Below are 20,210 nucleotides of genomic sequence, written 5' to 3'. Positions count from 1 at the left end.
CAGACGGTGATAAGCGTGACATGTGAGGTTCTAACGGCCTCCAGAATGAAGATGGCTGTCTTCTGGGTTGTTGCGCCGTGTAGAATGTTACCGATGTTTCAGTTGTGATTGCTGCCTTCATCATCAAGCGCTCATCGCCCTGATGATTAAGGCAGAAAGAACCTCTGAAACGTCGATAAGCTAGCAAACAACACAGCGCAATATCTTCATCAGTTATTCTGTTTGTTTCTTTAACGAGTGCTAACAGTAGGTTTAACGTATCCTATAAGATCCTTTGTAGCATTTTCGTTCTATTCTACCGATTTTTATCATCAAGTGTTTGAATTTCGTTATGTGTGAAGATTTAGCTTAAAACATTCGCGTATTTATATTTCTATTCTGGGTCATTTGTATCTAAATGCCGGATAACTGTTTTATATATTCTGCAGCATAATTACCAAGCCAGTAATAACAGTAGCAACTTCATTTCCAAATCAGGAAGATACACAACCAAATGTGACTGTCCACTCGTTCTTTCAAGTGTCCTGATAATTTGCTTGTTTGTTTCAACAGAAGTTTTATTACATATTTAAGTTTCTCCGCCTTGAAATTCCTTCATTTAGCCACAGATTCATCCATATTTAATTTGAAATATAATACTAGACGCTATAAAACTACTCTATCATAAAGAAATTGACATAAAACATCGAATGATCGCATTGCATGCAAAAGAAATAAACAAACAAACTCTCGGTTTAAACCGGCGTACATTTCAACAGCTAAAATTCATCGTTCGAAGCGTTTTAAAATAATCTTTCCATTTACTTCCGTGGGAGCACAAATCTTCTGGCGGAAGTCTGATTAAAGCGCTGTCCTTCAAACTATGACTTTATAAGGGGAATATGTTAATGCTATAACATTAAGTTCACCAGTATTTAATGATGATAAACAACATGCATACGCTCATTATGAATACAATAGCCATCAGGCATGACTGTTAATTGTAACAGTAAATCTAACTGCGATCTCTTTGGTGTTTTTTACAGTATATTTAAACTATCACACGAAGGCTAAAACGACGCGATGTAGACAAGCAACTAAACGCTACTGATCAGTTGTTGAAATACGAGGTGCGATCGGAAAGTTTCCAGACTGCGCCTATAAAAACCCCGTACACTTATCTCAGGTATTAAATTCATCCATCACCCTCGACGTAGTTCCCCTGGGAGTGAACACAACGATCCCAGCGCCGCTGCAAAGCCTGGAAGCATCCCTGGAAATCTTTCTTTGTCAGCCTTCTTCCTCTTCCCAAAGATGAAAATTCAGCTAAAGGGAAGGAGATTTGAGACGATAGAAGAGATTCAGGCAGAATCGCAGATGGTGCTTGACAGGCTGACAAAGAAAGATTTCCAGGGATGCTTCCAGGCTTGGCAGCGGCGCTGGGATCGTTGTGTTCACTCCCAGGGGAACTACTTCGAGGGTGATGGATGAATTTAATACCTGAGATAAGTGTACGGGTTTTTATACGCGCAGTCTTGAAACCTTCCGATCGCACCTCGTAGATGGACGTTTGAAGTAAATAATGCGAAATCGAAATTAAATTTAAACTGCACTTGACTTCGCTTCAAATGTACTGTGCATTCCAAAGATGCGGTTAACTATGGACTGGAAAACAGAGGTTCCATTCCCGACAAGCCAGGAATTTTCTGTTCGCCACAACGTTCAGGCCAACTCTGGGGCCACGTAGTAACCTATTCAATAGGAAAATTTTTTTTTTCGTAGGGAGTAAAGCGGCCGGGACGTGAGGTAATTACTCACTTCCAGCTCTTTTATGGTTTCAAGGTCGAAAATGCATGAAGCTCCTCCTCTCTCTAACAAGTCTGCATGACATGGTGCTTAGTTAACCACCAAGGACAGCTTTACGTTCTACTCACCAAGTACAATGCAGGCAGTATCTTTTTCCAAAACGATGGTACCTACTCTGAGGTCCACTCGGCCTCACAACCAAAATACCATCATCGCTACCTTCTCTGCTGCAAGATTCTGTCATACCATAAAGTAATGGAAATCATTATACTCTGCTAGAAGCAGCCGCCACTGAACCCTTCCTTTAATGTTACAGAAACTGAAGCGGTTACGTAAAATGTTGAGCAACAAACCCTACGACCTTTATTTATCTTAAAAGTCAATTACACGGGCGACTTGTAGAAGCGCGAAGCTATCGTAATTCCCGAAGCTGCTGGCCTCTCAGAGCTACGGAAGTACGTATCGTGCGTATTTGATGACCGCGATTATGAGTCTGAAGGCAAAATCATTAGGGCGGAAAATGAGTGTAGCCTCATCGCTGTCTGAAGATAACAGTGCATATGAACTAGACTCTCCTACGCAAAACCTGGGAGTTAATTCGAGAATCAGCTCGTAATTTGGTCATACCAGTACAGAAGAATACACAGCCTCTGTCCAGAAACAAGTCTACAGTTACGAACGCCCATACGTGCAAACGAAGCTGATTTCAATATACCACAGAAAGCCAATTCATATGTGCGAACTAGTCGCCGCTCAAGGTTACTACGAGATTAAAGCGCCCATCAGAGGCCCAGTTCCACAGAGGCGTCTTCTTGGCTCATGGCAAAATCACAATTGCCAGACTAGAGGTGTTGGAGTGTTTTAGTGCCCCAAAGGAACCAGTGCTACCAACCTGTATAAGTCTTGATAATGCACCTTAAGCTCCCATATGAATCAGGTCGTCCTCAAAAACACCACTTTCAGTAATAAATGCATCCAAGTAAAACAACTTGCTCAGTGTGATAGTTTCCTCATTATTTTATTAATATTTATAATTTATAAATCCTACAGTACTGCTGTCTGATTTTATTTAAAAAATGTAGACCTACTACATTTCAACTTAATTCTGACTATTGTACGCTGGCTTGGCAACCTAGTCGTCATTTAAGAAATAGTTTTGAGTCCCGAATAAGAAACTCATGAGTGAACATTTTGAGAAAACTGAGTACTTCTACAAATTCTAACTATGCCTACATCCTAACATGTTCCAACATTACACATGTTCCAGTATTAAAGCACGGTAGAAATCAAGCTATTTTGTTAAAAAATATTACATTCAGAATCATATGTTTTCCGACCTCCAAGGTTTTAAATTTGTAGGCTGAGAGTCAAGACTTTTCATTCATAACATCAACAAAGAACAGTTGTTGAAAGCTGTAAAGAAAGAACCTAAACATTCAATTGGGAAAATCAAGAAATCAGCTGCAGCACGTACGTGATAATATTGAACAATTCGACTATAAAATCTGCAGTACGATTAAGTCAGGTGGATAAAACAAACATTAACAGCAATATGAAAGAAAATTAAATGATTGCAGATAGGAACGAATCGACATCGAGTCACAAGGAAATGTAATCAAGTGATATAATTCATTATTTAAACGCAACAACGAAATAGTAGGAGGATATAAGCGACGCCAAGAAGGTTCTGTTGTCTCTTGTGTGCATTCTCAGTCCCAATAACAGGGCATGATACGTGAATGCTTGCTACGAAAAAATTAAATTGAGCGAACGAAGCTGTTGGTTTATTCCTCGATTAGCAACGTATGTGTACTGAAACGTACTGTTCCCAACAGGATACTTAATTACGATACTTAAGCGACCCGTTCTTCAGTGCCTTGAGCATCTGCGGGTCCCAAATTTTCGTTGGCTTTGATCTATTAGACAGCTGGTAGGACTCCTTGGACGAGGGATCGGCCCGGCGCGAGGCCTCTACCTGTACACAGGACAACATCCATGGCTTGAGTGGGATTCGAACCCACGGTCCCAGTGACCAAGCGGCCACTGTGATGGCTGTTCCCAACAGAAATAAGTTAATTCTGAAAAATACAGAACACTATAACAGACGGAATTAGAATAAAACATTTTAAATCTTAAATCATTCGGGCTACAAGAAGAACCAGAAAATTCACACCGACGATGATTCGATGTGAACGATATTAGATCAGGAGTCTTGAGCAATCCTCCTTCTTATTCGAATGGTCTTGGGTTCGGATCTTAGCCGAAAGACCGACTATAGTGTCTGAGATTTTACATAACCTCAGTCTCAGTGATCAAATGCTGGATTATCATCTTAACTAAGCTAAGACCTTTAACGTCTACATCATGGATGTGAAACTCATTGTCTAGTACAGGCCGTTTAATAAAGAAATGCCTTTTCAGGGGATAATCATAACTAACATAATCTTATGATACAGGTCTATTTTTCGCCCCCATGTTTTCCCACAAGCATACACAAATGCGAACTTCATTGAAATACATTTTCACTTAATTTAACTGAAAAATAAAAAACGTATTAAAGTTGGATTTCTTGGAGCCGTATATTCCGTATCATTTGGTAAATGAGTCGGACCGCAGAGAATATCGAAGGCGGTCGCAAGTTTGACATTTCTTCATAAAGTTATTCGACGCTACACAAGTTAAGCAGCTGAAAAGGTGTCGTTAAATAATTCTACAGTCAAGAATACACCGATAAACCTGAGAATATACATACTGGAAGATAATAAAGGCGAAAAATAGAATGAAAGAACGTAACAAAATTATTAGGTAGTCTGTTCCTACTTAACACAAAACCAAGGTTACTAGACTTCACCATTGCACATTCTATTAGTGCAGTTCACTTGTATAATTGCCTACGTAATTACCAGAAATTGCATAATATTCCTGCAACTGGTTATTCTCTAAAACTTTTGTACTATTCGAAATCGTACTGTTTCCAGCATTTTGTGTATATCCAACTCAGGTGGGACAAACCAATTTGTTTTCGTAATTTCTGCAACGTGTTGAATGGATAGTCTCTTAAGACGGCCCTGGATAAATGTTTCACGTAGGTCCCTTTCTAGTATGGAATCCGTCACTCGCAATAATCTTATTTTGCATACGTAATGTATTTTCAAGAATGAGAATTCTAATACATTTACTGATAAATGTTATTAAAATCACATTGAGCAATAAAGGTAAATTACAGTAGCAAGCTCCTAATACTAAAATAAACAAACTCATATTTATCCGGTTTTATCATTTTACTAACAGTACTATGCAAATCATTGGTGGAATAAATGACAGATTAAAAATACACTTCATTGTGTACTGACGGCTATTTCCGTATTATGTCTACATTAAAAACATTGATAAGTATTTAATGCTAATAAAAATGGCATCAAGCCTATGAAAAGTGTTCTAATAACGTAATGTATAACAATTTGGTTAACCTTTAAATTTCAGAAGTTGGTGGATTGAGGCTTTAGTGAACAGACCACAATAACGATCAGGGGAGACAGTTCTATCTTATAAACAGCCAAAGAAGCAATTGCCTTATTTGGACAGAAATATGCTCCCTTCCCAACCAACAGTTACAAAAACGTCGCTCACCTCTGTGTAACGTTCTTTTTTTTAAACTCCAACCGTCGATTAAGAAAACCACAATATTGTTGAAGTTGATTCTACTTCCGTCTTCAGGACACAGGACAAAATCCTAATTATAGGGCCCTACGTGAAGTTTAGTCTCATCCTGATGTAGGTCTGAGACTAGTTCGACCAGGAGGCCCAAGTAGACTTCTGTCCTCTTGTTACATAACACGGAAGTAGAACCAACTTCCGAAACATTGTGGTTTTCAGTACATTTAGATGATGAATAAAAATAAATAAATGAATAAAAAGAAACAGTTTTACACAATGCGCCACATCTCGGAAGAGTTACAAAATGCTCGCGAGAATTTTAGAATATTCACAAATTTAAACAATTTATATGTTAATTGTACGCTTATCTGTTACACTCTCGCGACATTTTCTTTTAAACCAGTTGGTACAGCAGACGAGATTACACAAGAGTAATCAAATTATTCCAAATCGCATTTCTCACGGTTCCCTCTGTAAATTATAAGCTCCTTCAAGTTCTTTATACAGAACAGGTTCGCGATCTCTGTTCTGAATCTTTTCAGAGTGCTCCATAAGGCGAAACTGCCCCTTGTACCACCTCTGCTTCTTATTCAGAAAGTTCAGGCCCAAATTCTATCCTCACATCCTGACGAACGGACAAATCTGGAAACATACGTCTTAAACCCAGTAACTTTAGCTGAAACACCATCGTTAAATGGGCCTCAGTTAAGAAGGGAACAGCGTAATTTAAAGATAGATGTACTAAATACATATATCATGACGTCATTCTGATTTCTGTACCAAACAAAAGCATCATTCGAAATCCAGATGCATTCACTGAATGACAGCAGCTTTAAAGACATGAAACAGTCGCGTGCATTTGCTATCCTTTTATGAATGACATGAATAAATAATATATTCCATTTAAGCTATGCATTGCTTACGTCATAGAAACTAAAGTGTTTCTTCATCTCGACAAGCTTTAAAAGACAAGGGGGAAAACGCAAAACAGTTCCTGTTGAAACAAACACAGAAATGGCGTATATACAAACTGAACGATGTTAAGATATGTGCTACGTCTGTCTGAACGTCGTAACTTTTGTACGGCTGACATATTTTGTGGCGTTTAATCAAAATGCCCTTGTTTAGAGCTCATTTTTTATTTGATAACAGACTTATTGAAATAATAAAGGCTCACTTAGTTTAGTTCCAATTACTTTGTCGATTATGGTCTGTGCTATAGTCGGAAGAAGATGAGAAACGTGGGAAGAACCAAAGGTTACAATGGCCTGGAAATCTTAAAACCTGTAAAGAATTGGGTCTACCAAAAATATAGGTATACTTAGGTATCGCTCGATAACACTGCTGATTGGCCACGGTGTCCATTGTTAGGCCTTCTAAATGGTCTTATCACATGCACCAATCACAAGGGCCAAGAGATCCAAGGTCTGCGGTTTGGCAGCTTCAATTGCGGGATACTGAGTTCAACTCACAATCCAAACATTAATTTTTCTCAGATTTATTCTGTTTTATTCAGTCCTGTGTACGTAGAGATTTCGCAACGGGATCATCACTCGTCCAATGAATCTTACCAAATGTCTAAACGGACGATTTTAATAATTTACTGTTACTAACTGTATCTTACGATAAAAACCGAATGAAATTGAATGGGATAAAATACCGTTTTCAATTCGGATGCAACATGAGAAAACAGTGTGGGAGGGAGTGAGGCTCGTGGTAGCGAACGGTGGCAGGAGGGTCTCAGTAATGAGCCTAAAGTCTCAATAAAGAATGGGGAATTTCTTCGCTAGCTGAATGACTATCGGATTCTTAAAAATGATTCTGCTCAATGCAGTCCCTTGGTATTAAGAAAAGTGAGCGTTCACCGTGTAAAACCTCAAACGTAATAAATTCTTGCAATCATTTTCTTAATTTATATTAAAAACAAAAGATGGTATTTAAATAAATGCATTTTATAAGGCTCGTGGTTTTAGCCATAACTCTCAACCTAAATGCTCAACAGCTGTCACTCAATATGGTAGTCGGAGGGACATTTTTAATTGTATTGTATACACCACACGTAAGAGGCAAAATGCTACTGTCAAGCTACAATAATTCCTCATTCTGTTTGTGGCATTAGCAATTATGCTCCGTATTTTGACCAAAAGAAAATTCGAAGTTTCTCTCAGCCACCACAGGAGCCTTAAAATAACGATTTCTTCTACTCCCCCGAGTAAAGCGTGTACATCAAAAGTGGAGTGTTTTATTTTAATTTCAGGTCCATCGAAGTGCATTTGTTGTTATGCTAATCGCTTTACAGGTAATATTGCTACTAGCGTCATTAATTAAATATTTATCACATTTAAAATGTTTGAAAAGCCTACATGAGATTGTTTTATTATACATTATAAGAAACTTGATTGAACTAATTTGGAGTTATACTGGACCGATTAGGAAAATTTTTAAATTGCCTAAAAAAATTTGGTGTAGACAATCGATAGCGAATCGAAATCGCGCAAAGAACTAAGGAGAAATATTCACCAATTAAACTAATGATCCTATTTAAATAATACTCTGCCACTGGACGATATCCGAACCTTATATTTTATTCAAGTGGAGTACTAAGCATAGGTTTCAACACACAACGACATTTTTCTCAGTAATGTTCAAATAATTTCAACAGAGACACATAGGGGCAGCGTCATCAAAATAATACTTCTAAGAATAATTCTAAGAAGTATCGAAAGATTGCGAAAAAATGCTTTCCTCTTTCCCATCATATTCACAGTGAATAATTCATAGGATATGTGTGAATACGTTAGAATACATTTTTAAAATGTATGCTAGATTTTATATAACTACAAAAATAGAACATGCAAGGAAAACTGTTTTCTTTAGAGCAGCACTGCTGAACAGACGGTTTGAGTCCACATCTGCTCATCTAATTCTCCACGCAAACTTCCTGCCTCAGAAAACGTATTTTTAAACTATATTATTAATAAAGCATTAGTAACCGTTATGGGTTTCTTCACTTATTTTCATTTTTATATTAAATATATTATACCCGAATTACAAAAGAAGAAAAATATAATAAATGGCATCGGAACATAAAAAGAACAGTATGCAATACAGTTTCACCAACAAAACAACATCGTTAATGCAGAGAAAAGTGCTATAGAGTGCCTACTAGCACATGGAAGCCATTGATAATATCTGAATACCATTCTGGTTTTCAGGAATATTACAAAAATTCCGCAACCTCGTGTCAAACATCACATCTACTTGTCCACAAGACCAAAGTATGTATACCTGGATTATAAGTCTGGTACATTTGTAGCGTCATAAAACAGTGAACTTGCATTATTATATTTCCTCCTTTTATCTGAGTTAGGAAAATACCGGTAAACATTTAAAATGAAGAAAGAGTCTCTGTAAAATGTTTCCTGACTATATTCAAGACGCAGATTTACAAGTCACGAGACTTCAAAGTGAATAATATATCTATGAAACCTTGTCAAGATTAAAGCGGCCTACACAAACACATTTGGAGACGGACAAATAGATAAAATATTTGACAAGTGACTTTTCCTCCACATCAGAAAGTGACAATGGGGGTCTTTTTATGCCTCATAAGAAATCCGCTACGTGTTTCAATTTTCTTCCTGAGACATGCAGTCCATAATCGTAATCTTCTATTTAATGAAGCAAGGCACCAAATTTCTTACGTCGGTGAATGACAAGGATACTCAAAATTTCCGACAAACTAATCACGCGGTACTTGTAGGTTATATATCTTGTTTTCCTTCGTTTTAATGCATTTTATTAAACGGTCCACAGATTCCCTAATTCCGTCAGAATGGTGATTCCAGCTTGGCTTCAAGCCATGTGTAGTACAGCTTATTTCCAAGACTGATGTCCATTTCAGATGCAATTTGAGCAAGGCTAATTATTCGGTTGTCCCAGATATGCTGATCGATCGATCTGCTCTTAAACCTCAACATGTCAACAGTCGCTCAAAACGTGTATCATCATGCAGACTTGTCAGCTCTTGTCCGAATCCTTCCACCGTCCTCGAACTTCCATACACAATATTTCATACAGTCTCCATTCTTCCGTATAGACACTAATTTCACATCATCTGACGACAAATATCTTCGGTTCACTTTATCGAAGCAGCAGCCATGGTAAATGTGTCACAGCAATATCACTACTCAAAATACAACTAAAACCAAGTAAACTTTCATTCTTGCAGACTCCAACTTTTCCAGTCTCACGTCGTTTTAAGGGAAGCTAAAATTGCCTTGAAGATGGCTATCTTCTGGATTGTTGCGACATGTGGTCTGACAGAAGTTTCAGAGATCCTTGCAGCCTCTCATCACCATGGTGAAGAGTCATTGTCCATCGCAACAAGCCAGAAGACACACATCTGCATAGCCACCGCCAAGAGTAGGTCAAATCTCCATAAAATCACCTGTTTTTGTTTTTCCTCGTTTCAAAATGGATGTAGGAGCATTGTGGGTTGGTCTACTATTTCAGATAAACATGCGAAAAGTTTTTAGATTAATTTTATTACAGTACTTAACTTAATCCTGGATTAGAGAAAGAAGATAAGAACATTCTAGTAACTTCATTAGAACTGTTTATACGCCTGGATCCACATATGTACTTTGAAGGCTGTGGCATGTCCATCCGTTATATGAAATCTAAACAAGACCTAGACTGTGTATGCCATGAAAATTACTCAAATTTAGAAATAATATAATAATACTATTACAATTTCAAAGTCTTACGTCCTTGAGTTATTCAAGTAGGTAATATCAACTTTCTTTATTTCTGGAAATCAGATATTTGTTTTTCCCCATTTCTTCGTTCAGTTCCTGTTCTTTTCAACTATTAAAAATTTCCGGGAATTACACACTTTTAACCTTTCCGGGCCAGAGATGTAACATACAAACACAAAAGTTGTGTGATAATTCCGATACATTCATTTTATGTTTACAAATTATTCTGATTACTCTAGTATGCTGATGGGCTACGTATAACATCTAGATGTACTGATACGAAATTGTAGGAATCATGTCCTATTTTGGGGGGGAAAACATTTAAGTTCCTCGCAGACTTATTTTAAGAACACAGCGTTTTAAACTGTACTTCATATTTCTGCTTGTTATATAGTAGTTAACACTAAGTAATAATCAAAAGGAAACTCCTAGAATATAGATTTTCTTGCAATAAAATGAAACTGTTGAGAATATAAACGTGAAAAGGCTATTTTCCTAACACGTTCTTCGCAATATTGGCCTTGAAGATTCATCTGTTGCACCTACAATTTCTGGAAAACTAACCAACAGCACAACACAGCGCAACAACCCAGAAGACGGAAATCTTCATACTCACCGCTGTGAGAACCTCAAGTCTTACATAGTAAACCTCTATGGGGAGGATACTCATCGCTTCATCCGGAGATTCGAGGCTCTTCGGATCAAGAAAGCCAAACGTCTCTATTCATCGCCCTGATGACGGAGGCAGTATGACCTCTGAAACGTTGGTTAACATCGACCAGATTACACAGCGCAACAACCCAGAAGACGCAAATCAGCACAATACTGAATCACAAACCAATTTTTTTTTTGTATGAAGTTGGCTGTCTTATGGTTTGTAGTGTGGTGTACTCCGGTAAAAGTTTACCAGTATTTCAGGGGTACTTGCTGCCTCCATCAGCATGGTGATGGCTCAACCCAGAAGACAGACATCTTCAAACTCGCCGCCATGAGAACCTTAAACCCCACTTTTTATATTTCATAAAACATACATAACATCGGAAAATGTTTTAGATAAAGGTTACATATTTAATACCTCTATGATTGTCGAGTGTCGTTCTTTGTAGACACGATGGGCAAATTGACAAATTGATTAAGTTTCCTACCGGACCTATACGAACTGAAATAAAAGTTTAAAAGAGAGATGTGTCAACGGACAGATACACCTGCCCTATAATGTGTTAATATTAAGAACTGCGTGTAATAAACGCAGAAAAGTATAAGACACTGCATCCGTACGACCATTATTTTTAATACCTAAAGGGTTTGATGACGGAAAAAAACGCATACTATTTAAAGAAGCATATCTGAATAAATATAAATTAATTAAATTTAAAGTAGTGTATCGAATGACGGTTAGTAGCAAATGATTATGTGAGCCACCGAAAGACTTAATTCTTATTTCCCGAGGGAGAAAGAAAATGGTGGCTGAGTAAAACTCCTGTCCTTATGTGCAAAGAATCCATTAAAAGTGGAACAAGCCATACAGTTTATCAATCTTTCTAAACGAACTGTTTTTATCTGTGAACAAAGTGTGCATACGTGATGAAGGGCAGGGCTATTTGAATGAAAATAATAGTGTCGATGGACAAGACTTATCTATATTTCAAAATCGAAACCTCGTATTAGGAAAATTAAGCGATAATTCCTAATATGATCTGATTTGCTATTCTCTTATTGTTCTTTGTTTTCATAAATAGCCCTTGAATTGCTACAAACAGAGAATTTTTAAGAATTCTTTACATATTCATATCTTTCGAGGGGATTCACAAAGGAAAATCCACTTACTGAGGAAAATATGTATTTACTTATTTGGGGCACACTGCAAAGGGGCGTTATTGAAGTCGTGGCTAATTTTCGAAATGATCCCTCTGAAAATAAACATTGGAATTTAAAACGTGATTCATGCTACATTTAACATGATCTTAAAATAGTTTCCATTCTGCGGCATTTACACAGCAATTTAAAATGAAGGTCATTAAGAATTCATCAATCATTTTCTCGAAAAGTATGATTGGAAATGCTTCTACCGTTTAGTGAATTGTTTAGTAAACCTTTATTTTATTTACTAAACCGTTCGTCGCCAGACATCAAAAAGTGAACATTGTGGCTTGTTCCGATTCAGAATTCATTTTTAAAGTACGAACATTTTTAACATTTGGCAGGACCCCGGTCCATCGCCAGCACAGTAGTTACACAGGACAACACGACAGAGGAAAACATGAATATAGCCTGCACTCAAGATTAGAACGGGATTTCCACCCGAGAGCCCCGTGTTCGATCCGTCTAAGACTGTACGAGCCTCAGACAGCGAATCCCCGTGAAATTATTATATTACTTTACAACATATTACAGTTTTCCACAATCATTTTGCCTACTTCATACAGTTAGTAACTAATACACAGTCGATGACAACCTAAGAACCAAACACGTTCCAACGCGTGGTGTCCCAAAAGCAAAATATAAATAATACATATCGGTATCACAGTACCTGAAATAGCCAACTATGGCACTAACACTGGAAGTTATCTACCTTGTCAAATAAAACGTCAGTACATATATAATCATATATGGGAACACAAACTTGGATTCATTTCTGTGAAATGTTCCATTTCAATGTGAGGTGCTGGACCCTACACGAAAAAAATTGGAGCAGCTAAACAAATTTTAACTTCATTCCATATTTCTTAATACCGTTTACGAGAGTGATTTCAAATCAATGGAAAAAATTATCTGTCCGAATGTTACTTCTGTCAAGAGAGAAAATTAATAGCTTTTTAAATAGTAGCACACACGTAACTCTTTCGGGAAATTAAAAAAATTGTGGAACCTTGTACTTTAAGATATTCTGCATACTGAAGATTCAGAAGAACGGTCAGACTGGCATTACCTAACCATCATGAGGTCACATTATGCTAAGAGTGCAAAGAACGCAAAGGCTACAAATTATTCCTGAACCTTGAAGTTTTGTAATTTTCCATCGTAGCCTGTTAAGGAAATATAATTGGCATACTCCAATCACTAACATCGATTAATGAATGTACTTGAAAACTTCTAACACAAGGGTTACATAACCTTGACTTGAAACTAGAATTTGATAAGTCTGTCATCTGAACACCGATAAATGGCGACATGTAAAAAAAACACAAACTCTGGAGCAGATGCACGGTAATGGCGGAATTTATCAGACATTCATTTCCAATGCGAACATTTTACATTGGAATGATGTCTCATTTAAAATTATCGCATGATGATACGACACATGTCGAAAGCGACCTTATCAGCTTGTTGTAAATCGCTTATCGTTGCCTGGAATGTGAATGATTTGGTATATGACAGAGATTCCCAAACTTTTATACCTTGCGCCCCCCTTCCAGAATACGGGCAAGCAAACAGATTTGACATAAAATTTAGCTATGAGTATACATTTTTTATAATTTAATATATATTATTCAATGCATTTAATTTTAAAAACTGTAATAAAATATACGCTTCATTCCTGGATTAGTGGGATCGATGTGGTTGCTTTTGTGAAAATAACTTATCATACCGAGGGTGGAGTTTTGAAATGACCGCTCTAAGGTCGTTTTCCAGGTTCATCGTAGAACGATACTTTGTTTTGATGGCTGCCACTGCTGAACTGCCTCAATCATGTTTCTCTCCATATTTCGTTAAGAAAAGTTTTTTATACAAACAACAGGCCCCCCAAGGGGGGCTCGCCCCACACTTTGGGAAACTCTGGTATAGGAGATTTGTCTGTAGGGGCTAACTGACACCGTGCATATCAAACAGCGCATCATATAGTAGTGTGGTTAGAGGCTATTCACGCACATGACACTGGACGAACAGTGAAATATCAATTTCGAGCAAATTGTAGGAAAATAATGACTATTCTATTCCCGATTACTGAACCTGATATCCCAGGTGTGAACGTTGAGCCAAACATCGCGCGCCGCCTATAACTTGTTGCCTCTTACTTGTTGATACTTGCTGTGGTGTGAATCCTTCCTATTGTCTGATTGCTCTCAATTAGTCCGCAGATCCAAACCCAGCGAGGATTATACAAGGTCACAGCTGTTCGGGGGCGTTGCACAATGACTGCCGGCATCCTTCCCCGTGCTCGGCCTTAATTTTTAATTCCATACCATCCACAAAGAGCAACACGAGGGTCGTATGAAATGACAAAACTTTGAAGAAGGTGAAGTTTCTGTGTAAGATGCCAACAGCGCGAATTCTAGGAAATTTTACAGTGACAGCTATCAAAGAACCTCAAGTCTTACAAGGATACGGAATTTAGTATGGGGAATTATCAAACGGTTTCACAAATCTTTTAACACGATCCTTTATGTATGTCAACAATTATAAACATGGTTATGGTAAAAAAGTTGTCAGTGGAACCACGGTTCCGGAGAATTTGACGTAAATACGTTTATACGGAAAGGAAGTTTATATATTGGCTTTATTCTAAATATTTCCTTTATACATGCTTTACAATTGAGATAAGTTTGATTAAGACTTTGCTTATTTATGGGTCTGTGGTAGCTGAATGTAATGTAAGGTAATGAAATGTTTTATAGGTAACAACAATGCCGAGTAAACAGATGAAGTGTCCTAGGTAACAATAATGCCGAGTAAACAATTGACGTTTCCAAGGTAACATAACAATGAAGTTACACTTTTTCGTTACATTTTTGCCGAATGACACTGACCCTAAAATATAGACGTATTTACGTCAAAAACACTTAAAATAATCTAGGATTACAAATCTGTATTCACTTGGATAAAAACTTGTCATTTAAACAGCACGTACCTGGACTTTGTTGATTTTTAGAATAACCCTCCCCGAAACTAAAGTATCGCACAGTGTTAAAAGCATCTGTCTCTTTGGTATTGAGGCATGCCACCATACGAATTACAATTATTCATGGGATCTTGTATCTTTCAGTGTAGCTATATAACTATTTTCGTAAATATAAACATTATTTAAAACGCATGGACGATACACATACAACTTCATAGTTCAAATTGTAATGGAGCTAAAAGTATTTCGCGCCTCAGAGTTTAAAGCCTGTTCTTATTAACAACAAAGACCTATATATGCTTCTTATAATGCCGACTTGTAAAATGCAGGTTATATAAGATAGAACCAAAATCAAATTACCTCAGAAAGTTTAGTGTAGAAATACCATTACTAAATTTTAAAGATATCAATTTAAGAGTTTCGAAGATGAAACAAGTTCACAGGTCGTTCGTATTATGCATTAACAATTCTGTGTAATTATAAAGCATTGTTATATTACACCAATAAGAATATTAACACTCTACAAACATATATATATATATATATATATATATATATATATATATATATATGTATAAAATCCATTGGTTATCAACAAAGTGTTATATAAGGAAAAATTTGTCAGTGGAACCACGGTTCCGGAGAATTTGACGTAAATACGTCTATATGGAAAGGAAGTTTATATATTGGCTTTATTCTAATTATTTCCTTTATACATGCTTTACAATTGAGTGAAGTTTGATTAAGACTTTGCTTATTTAACTTGAATTAGTTACGCTTAAGATGGGTCTGTGGTAGCTGAATGTAATGAAATGTAATGTAAGGTAAGGTAAGGTAAGGTAATATAATGTAATATTTTATAGGTAACAACAATGCCGAGTAAAGACATGACGTTTCCTGAGTAACAAAAATGCTTGAATGCTTAACTTGAATTAGTTACGCTTAAGATGGGTCTGTGGTAGATGAATGTAATGTAATGAAATGTAATGTAACGTTTCCTAGGTAACAACAATTCCGAGTAAACACGACGTTCCCTAGGTACACTTGTTACACTTTTTCGTTTCCCTTTTTTATTACACTTTTTTGCCGAATGACCCTTCCTTATAGACGTATTTACGTCAAAAATAATATCCTCTACAAAATATTTGCCATGTTCACTTTCCGTATCAAGTTTACTTTATTGCAAACGTAAAGAACGTTAAACTCCTTATCTTGTGGACAGACAAGCTTTGAAACAGATCATTCTATAAAGGCGTGTGACTACTGTTTATTTATTATTCCACTCTTACCTTCGATACTGCCTATTTTATATTTGATTTAGAGCCTAGGCCTACTTTATATCTCGTTAGTTGTGTGTGCTTTCGTCTTCAAGTGCCTGGTTGCTATTATACTGACAGATTCCAAATATTAATTAGGTAGGAATTCGGGAGATCTTATAAATCCCAAGCGCAAACTGCAAGGCCACAATAATATTAAAAATATGGATTGAAAATGGAACTTACTGAAACAACTAAACCACAGAAAATACTCATTCATTCCAATGATCTCGACTGGTTAGTGAATGCGTAACAGATTACTTTGGTTTGTCACAGCGTCCAGTGGCAGGCTCTTTAGGCATTGTAATGAACATTTTGGTTCCGTAAAAGGCGGGAAATTTCTTGAAAGCTTAGCGCCTGAGAAGAAATATGCTCCGTTGAGTTGGATACTCCTCGGCGTCTACTTCTGCAAGTCAGACTTCACCGAAAACATCAGAAAACCGCGACTACTAGCGCCGACGAAAAGAAACTTGAACTATGACGGCTGACGGATCTGTGGGAGGATCGACGGGGTTTAACTTCTACCTCGCAGTGTAAATTAAAACTTATGAGATGATAAAGTTGCGTCATATTGTGATAAATATATATTTGCTTAAATCTTGTTAGTCTAATCACAATAAAATTCCTATTAAATATTAAAATATTATTTTCTATTTCTAATTTATTAATATTCATTTAGTCTTTATATTATTTACTTTACAGGATGATACAACAAAACGTTCACTCACACAAAATCATGTTAAGCACGACGTACATATACAGAACAACTTCGAATACGATATTAAAAATACAATAAAATCTGGAAGAAAACATCATTTGAAATCCGATAAACATCTGACTAAAAGTTGCATTTAAGAAATTATATTTAAGTTTATATAATTTTATACACCTGAAGATGGTTCTTTTAGAACTGAAACATGTCGTGTAAAAAAAGTGATGATATAATGTTAATCGAACATTTCGATAGAGAACATCATTTAATATATTTTAAATATTTAAATGTTAATTATAGTAATATTTTAATATTTAATAGGAATTTTATTGTGATTAGACTGACAAGATTTAAACAAATAAAACATATGAGTTTTCCGTCCCAATTTAGTGACCGGAGGACGGTTAATATCTAGATATCAATGCTTTGTTATATTATACAAGTATGAGGAACAAAACGTAATTTACTGAAAATAATATAAAACTGCTATATTCTTATTAAAAGTGCAATATATAATGATTCAGTTTAATTAATCAAAGCAGAATCTCAATGAGAGACCAATGTGTCTTTTTCATGGAACGCGTTACAACCGGACTTGAATAGAAATCAAAAACCTAATTTCTTGGCAATAGACAGTAGCACACAATTTCTATTTGAAACGCAAAGTGTTGTTTTGGGGGTATTAATCCTTTGAAGTCAAAGCTCGTCTAAATAATATTTAAGAATTCAGTCTGTACCGCAAAGAAAACATACTCCACCATTGCAAAGATAGTCTGGTTCATGTTAAGGAAATTATCGTTGTTTATAGCGAGAATCATATGAAACTCGTAAATACAAAATTAAGAGTTCGCCAGGTGGCACATGAAGTTACCATTGGGCTTTAAAGGGTTAAAAATTATATTTAAAAACAATTCAGCAAAGCAAATTAAATTCTAAATTTCGACGTTAAGTCATTCAGAAAATAAATTTAGAAGACCAACCATTAAAATATCCTTCGTCCTATGGACACTGGTAGCTATAAGGTACTAACATCCACCATATTTTAATTCATAGCACAGCTAATTCTACTAAAGATAAATTACAGCAAATTATTAAGAAAATAAAGTGATGAGCATCCAGCAGAAGAGTACCAATATTTTAAATTTTAAAGATTCTAAATGTATTCCAACTCACAATACACCGGACCCTCTAATATACCATAAATACAGCGACCAATCTGGTCAAAACGATACAGGTATTTATGTTTGGTATAGTGACGGGATGAAGTTTATAAAAACTGGAATGGTATCTGTTGGTTGTAGTGACAGATTTAAGATCAGGTGGCGTAGAACTGCGTTACGTGTAGAGCCATAGGACAATTATTATATGGGACAGATTGTTCTGTGTTATGTGAAGTGAGAGAAATTCGTTTATATAGGTTGGAATTATTAGTGTCAGATGCAAGAAGTTGGAATTGAAGATGTACCAGTAACGTTTCAGACGAATGCAAACCGGTTCCAGTCTCAGCTAATGCTGAATGTATTCCGTGGTTTTCTGACTCGTGATTTCATTTGACGGTAAAAAGTCTCAGCAGTTGAAACAGCGCTTTTTAATAAGCAACGTGTCAATAAAAAACTTTTTATTACGGGTCACTGAAAGCCAAAATTCAGTGACAAGTGAAGGGTGGTTAAGGAGCCCAGGCAACATTCTCACTCACCATTGCTCTCGTTGTAGCCCCACTCCACAGCGCTCATACTTTCGGACGGATGCGCGCGCACAACAGTCACAACCACGTGCTACGCCGAACAGGCAAGTTGTAGTAGTGCCGTCAGTCCGTCCCTTTTATATACATCTGTCATGTATAATAGATAGGTGGTACTCACACGTGACCTGAGACGTCACAAACTGTCAAGTGCTATCCCCCTAATTTCCCCAAATTCAAAGCAAGAAAATTCGCCCCTCCCCAATTCATGAAGAAACCACCTGTGGATGAACAAGACATGTGCGCCTCGACCACATGCACACACAGACTCATCACGTTACTGCTGTAGTATTCCTGACAATAGCCGGATGAAACGAGAAATAATTGAATTGCGCATGCGCGCGCACTAGCGTTCCTTGGTATGGGCCAAAGAACTGTATTCACTACTTTACCACCAGGAGCCGCTACTATGCAGAGAAAAAGAATTGTCCGTTCAGTTATACGACAGTACAAATACATGTTGGTATATTGTCCGTCGTCCCCCAAATAACAGAAGATTTTGATGGCAGAACAAACTCCACAGAGCTGCGTACCAATGTACCACTCCTTAAGAAACTAATAGTCTATCAAGTCTTTTACGAAACCCAAAGGTTGTGTACAAAATACACTGCAGTTGGACCTTCATACACAATGAAAGATACTCTCCTTCCACTTCATCGAACTGGTCTCACGATTCCGGGTTTTCATCTACAATTTTACGCACTTTCCTTACAACGCGCACTGCATATTTTGATCTGTACTTCTGTCTGTTTCTCTCTCTTTCGACAGACTGATTGATAGTTCGCTAATTTCGTGACTGTTACAACTAAACTGTACGGGCGAGTTTTCAGTCATCCATAAACACAAATCAATCATACTTACTTTCGTCCAATCATGTTCTTCTTGTTATTTAACATCCATATTTGAGAGCTTTCGATATAAATGACTATCCTAACATGTTTCATGGTTCTCCTCAGTTCTAGTAGTCTAAAAAAAACTACGGCCGATTAGGATCCAATCCTTAGAAGTCCAACTTGCGTAATCATTCGACACAAAATAAAATCTACAGCTGATAAAGGGTAGTTAAATAACCTACGATCTGTTCACTTCATCACTCAGAATCATCCTTCCGCCAATGCTCTTTTCTATGAATCTGAGGCAGTGTCGTTGAATAAGCTACGAACAAAAGGTGCTTAATATGTGTATAATATTCGTCTTCCAGAAATAAATTTCTTAGAATGTTCATTCTGCGACCAAAAAAGGGCCTCAGGTGATATTTTCCCATGCAACGGTCCGGGAATTGTAGAAGACTTTCCTACAGATGTTAAGGTGTTCAGAAACACAGAAGAAATTTGTAACTCGATGACACTGGATGCTGTTGATGATTAGGTAACCATCCGCAAAACTTAGAGAGAATTCC

General features: G+C 36.8%; 1 protein-coding gene across 1 annotated transcript in view; it reads right to left on the bottom strand.

The window, feature by feature from the left end:
• Positions 1-19,065, bottom strand: part of CAH1 (carbonic anhydrase 1) — a 95,840-nt gene extending 76,775 nt beyond the window's left edge. The window contains exon 1 of the mRNA XM_022081908.2: positions 18,767-19,065. Within this exon, the coding sequence (XP_021937600.1) occupies positions 18,767-18,803 (37 nt within the window). The 5' untranslated portion in view covers positions 18,804-19,065. The remainder of the gene's footprint in view (positions 1-18,766) is intronic.
• Positions 19,066-20,210: the final 1,145 nt, after the last annotated feature.

This window comes from Zootermopsis nevadensis, unplaced genomic scaffold (assembly GCF_977971745.1).
Source record: "Zootermopsis nevadensis isolate Lab colony 2312 unplaced genomic scaffold, Znev_1.0 Znev_ptg000020l, whole genome shotgun sequence".
NCBI lineage: Eukaryota > Metazoa > Arthropoda > Insecta > Blattodea > Termopsidae > Zootermopsis > Zootermopsis nevadensis.
This window is presented reverse-complemented; position numbering and strand designations above follow the sequence as displayed.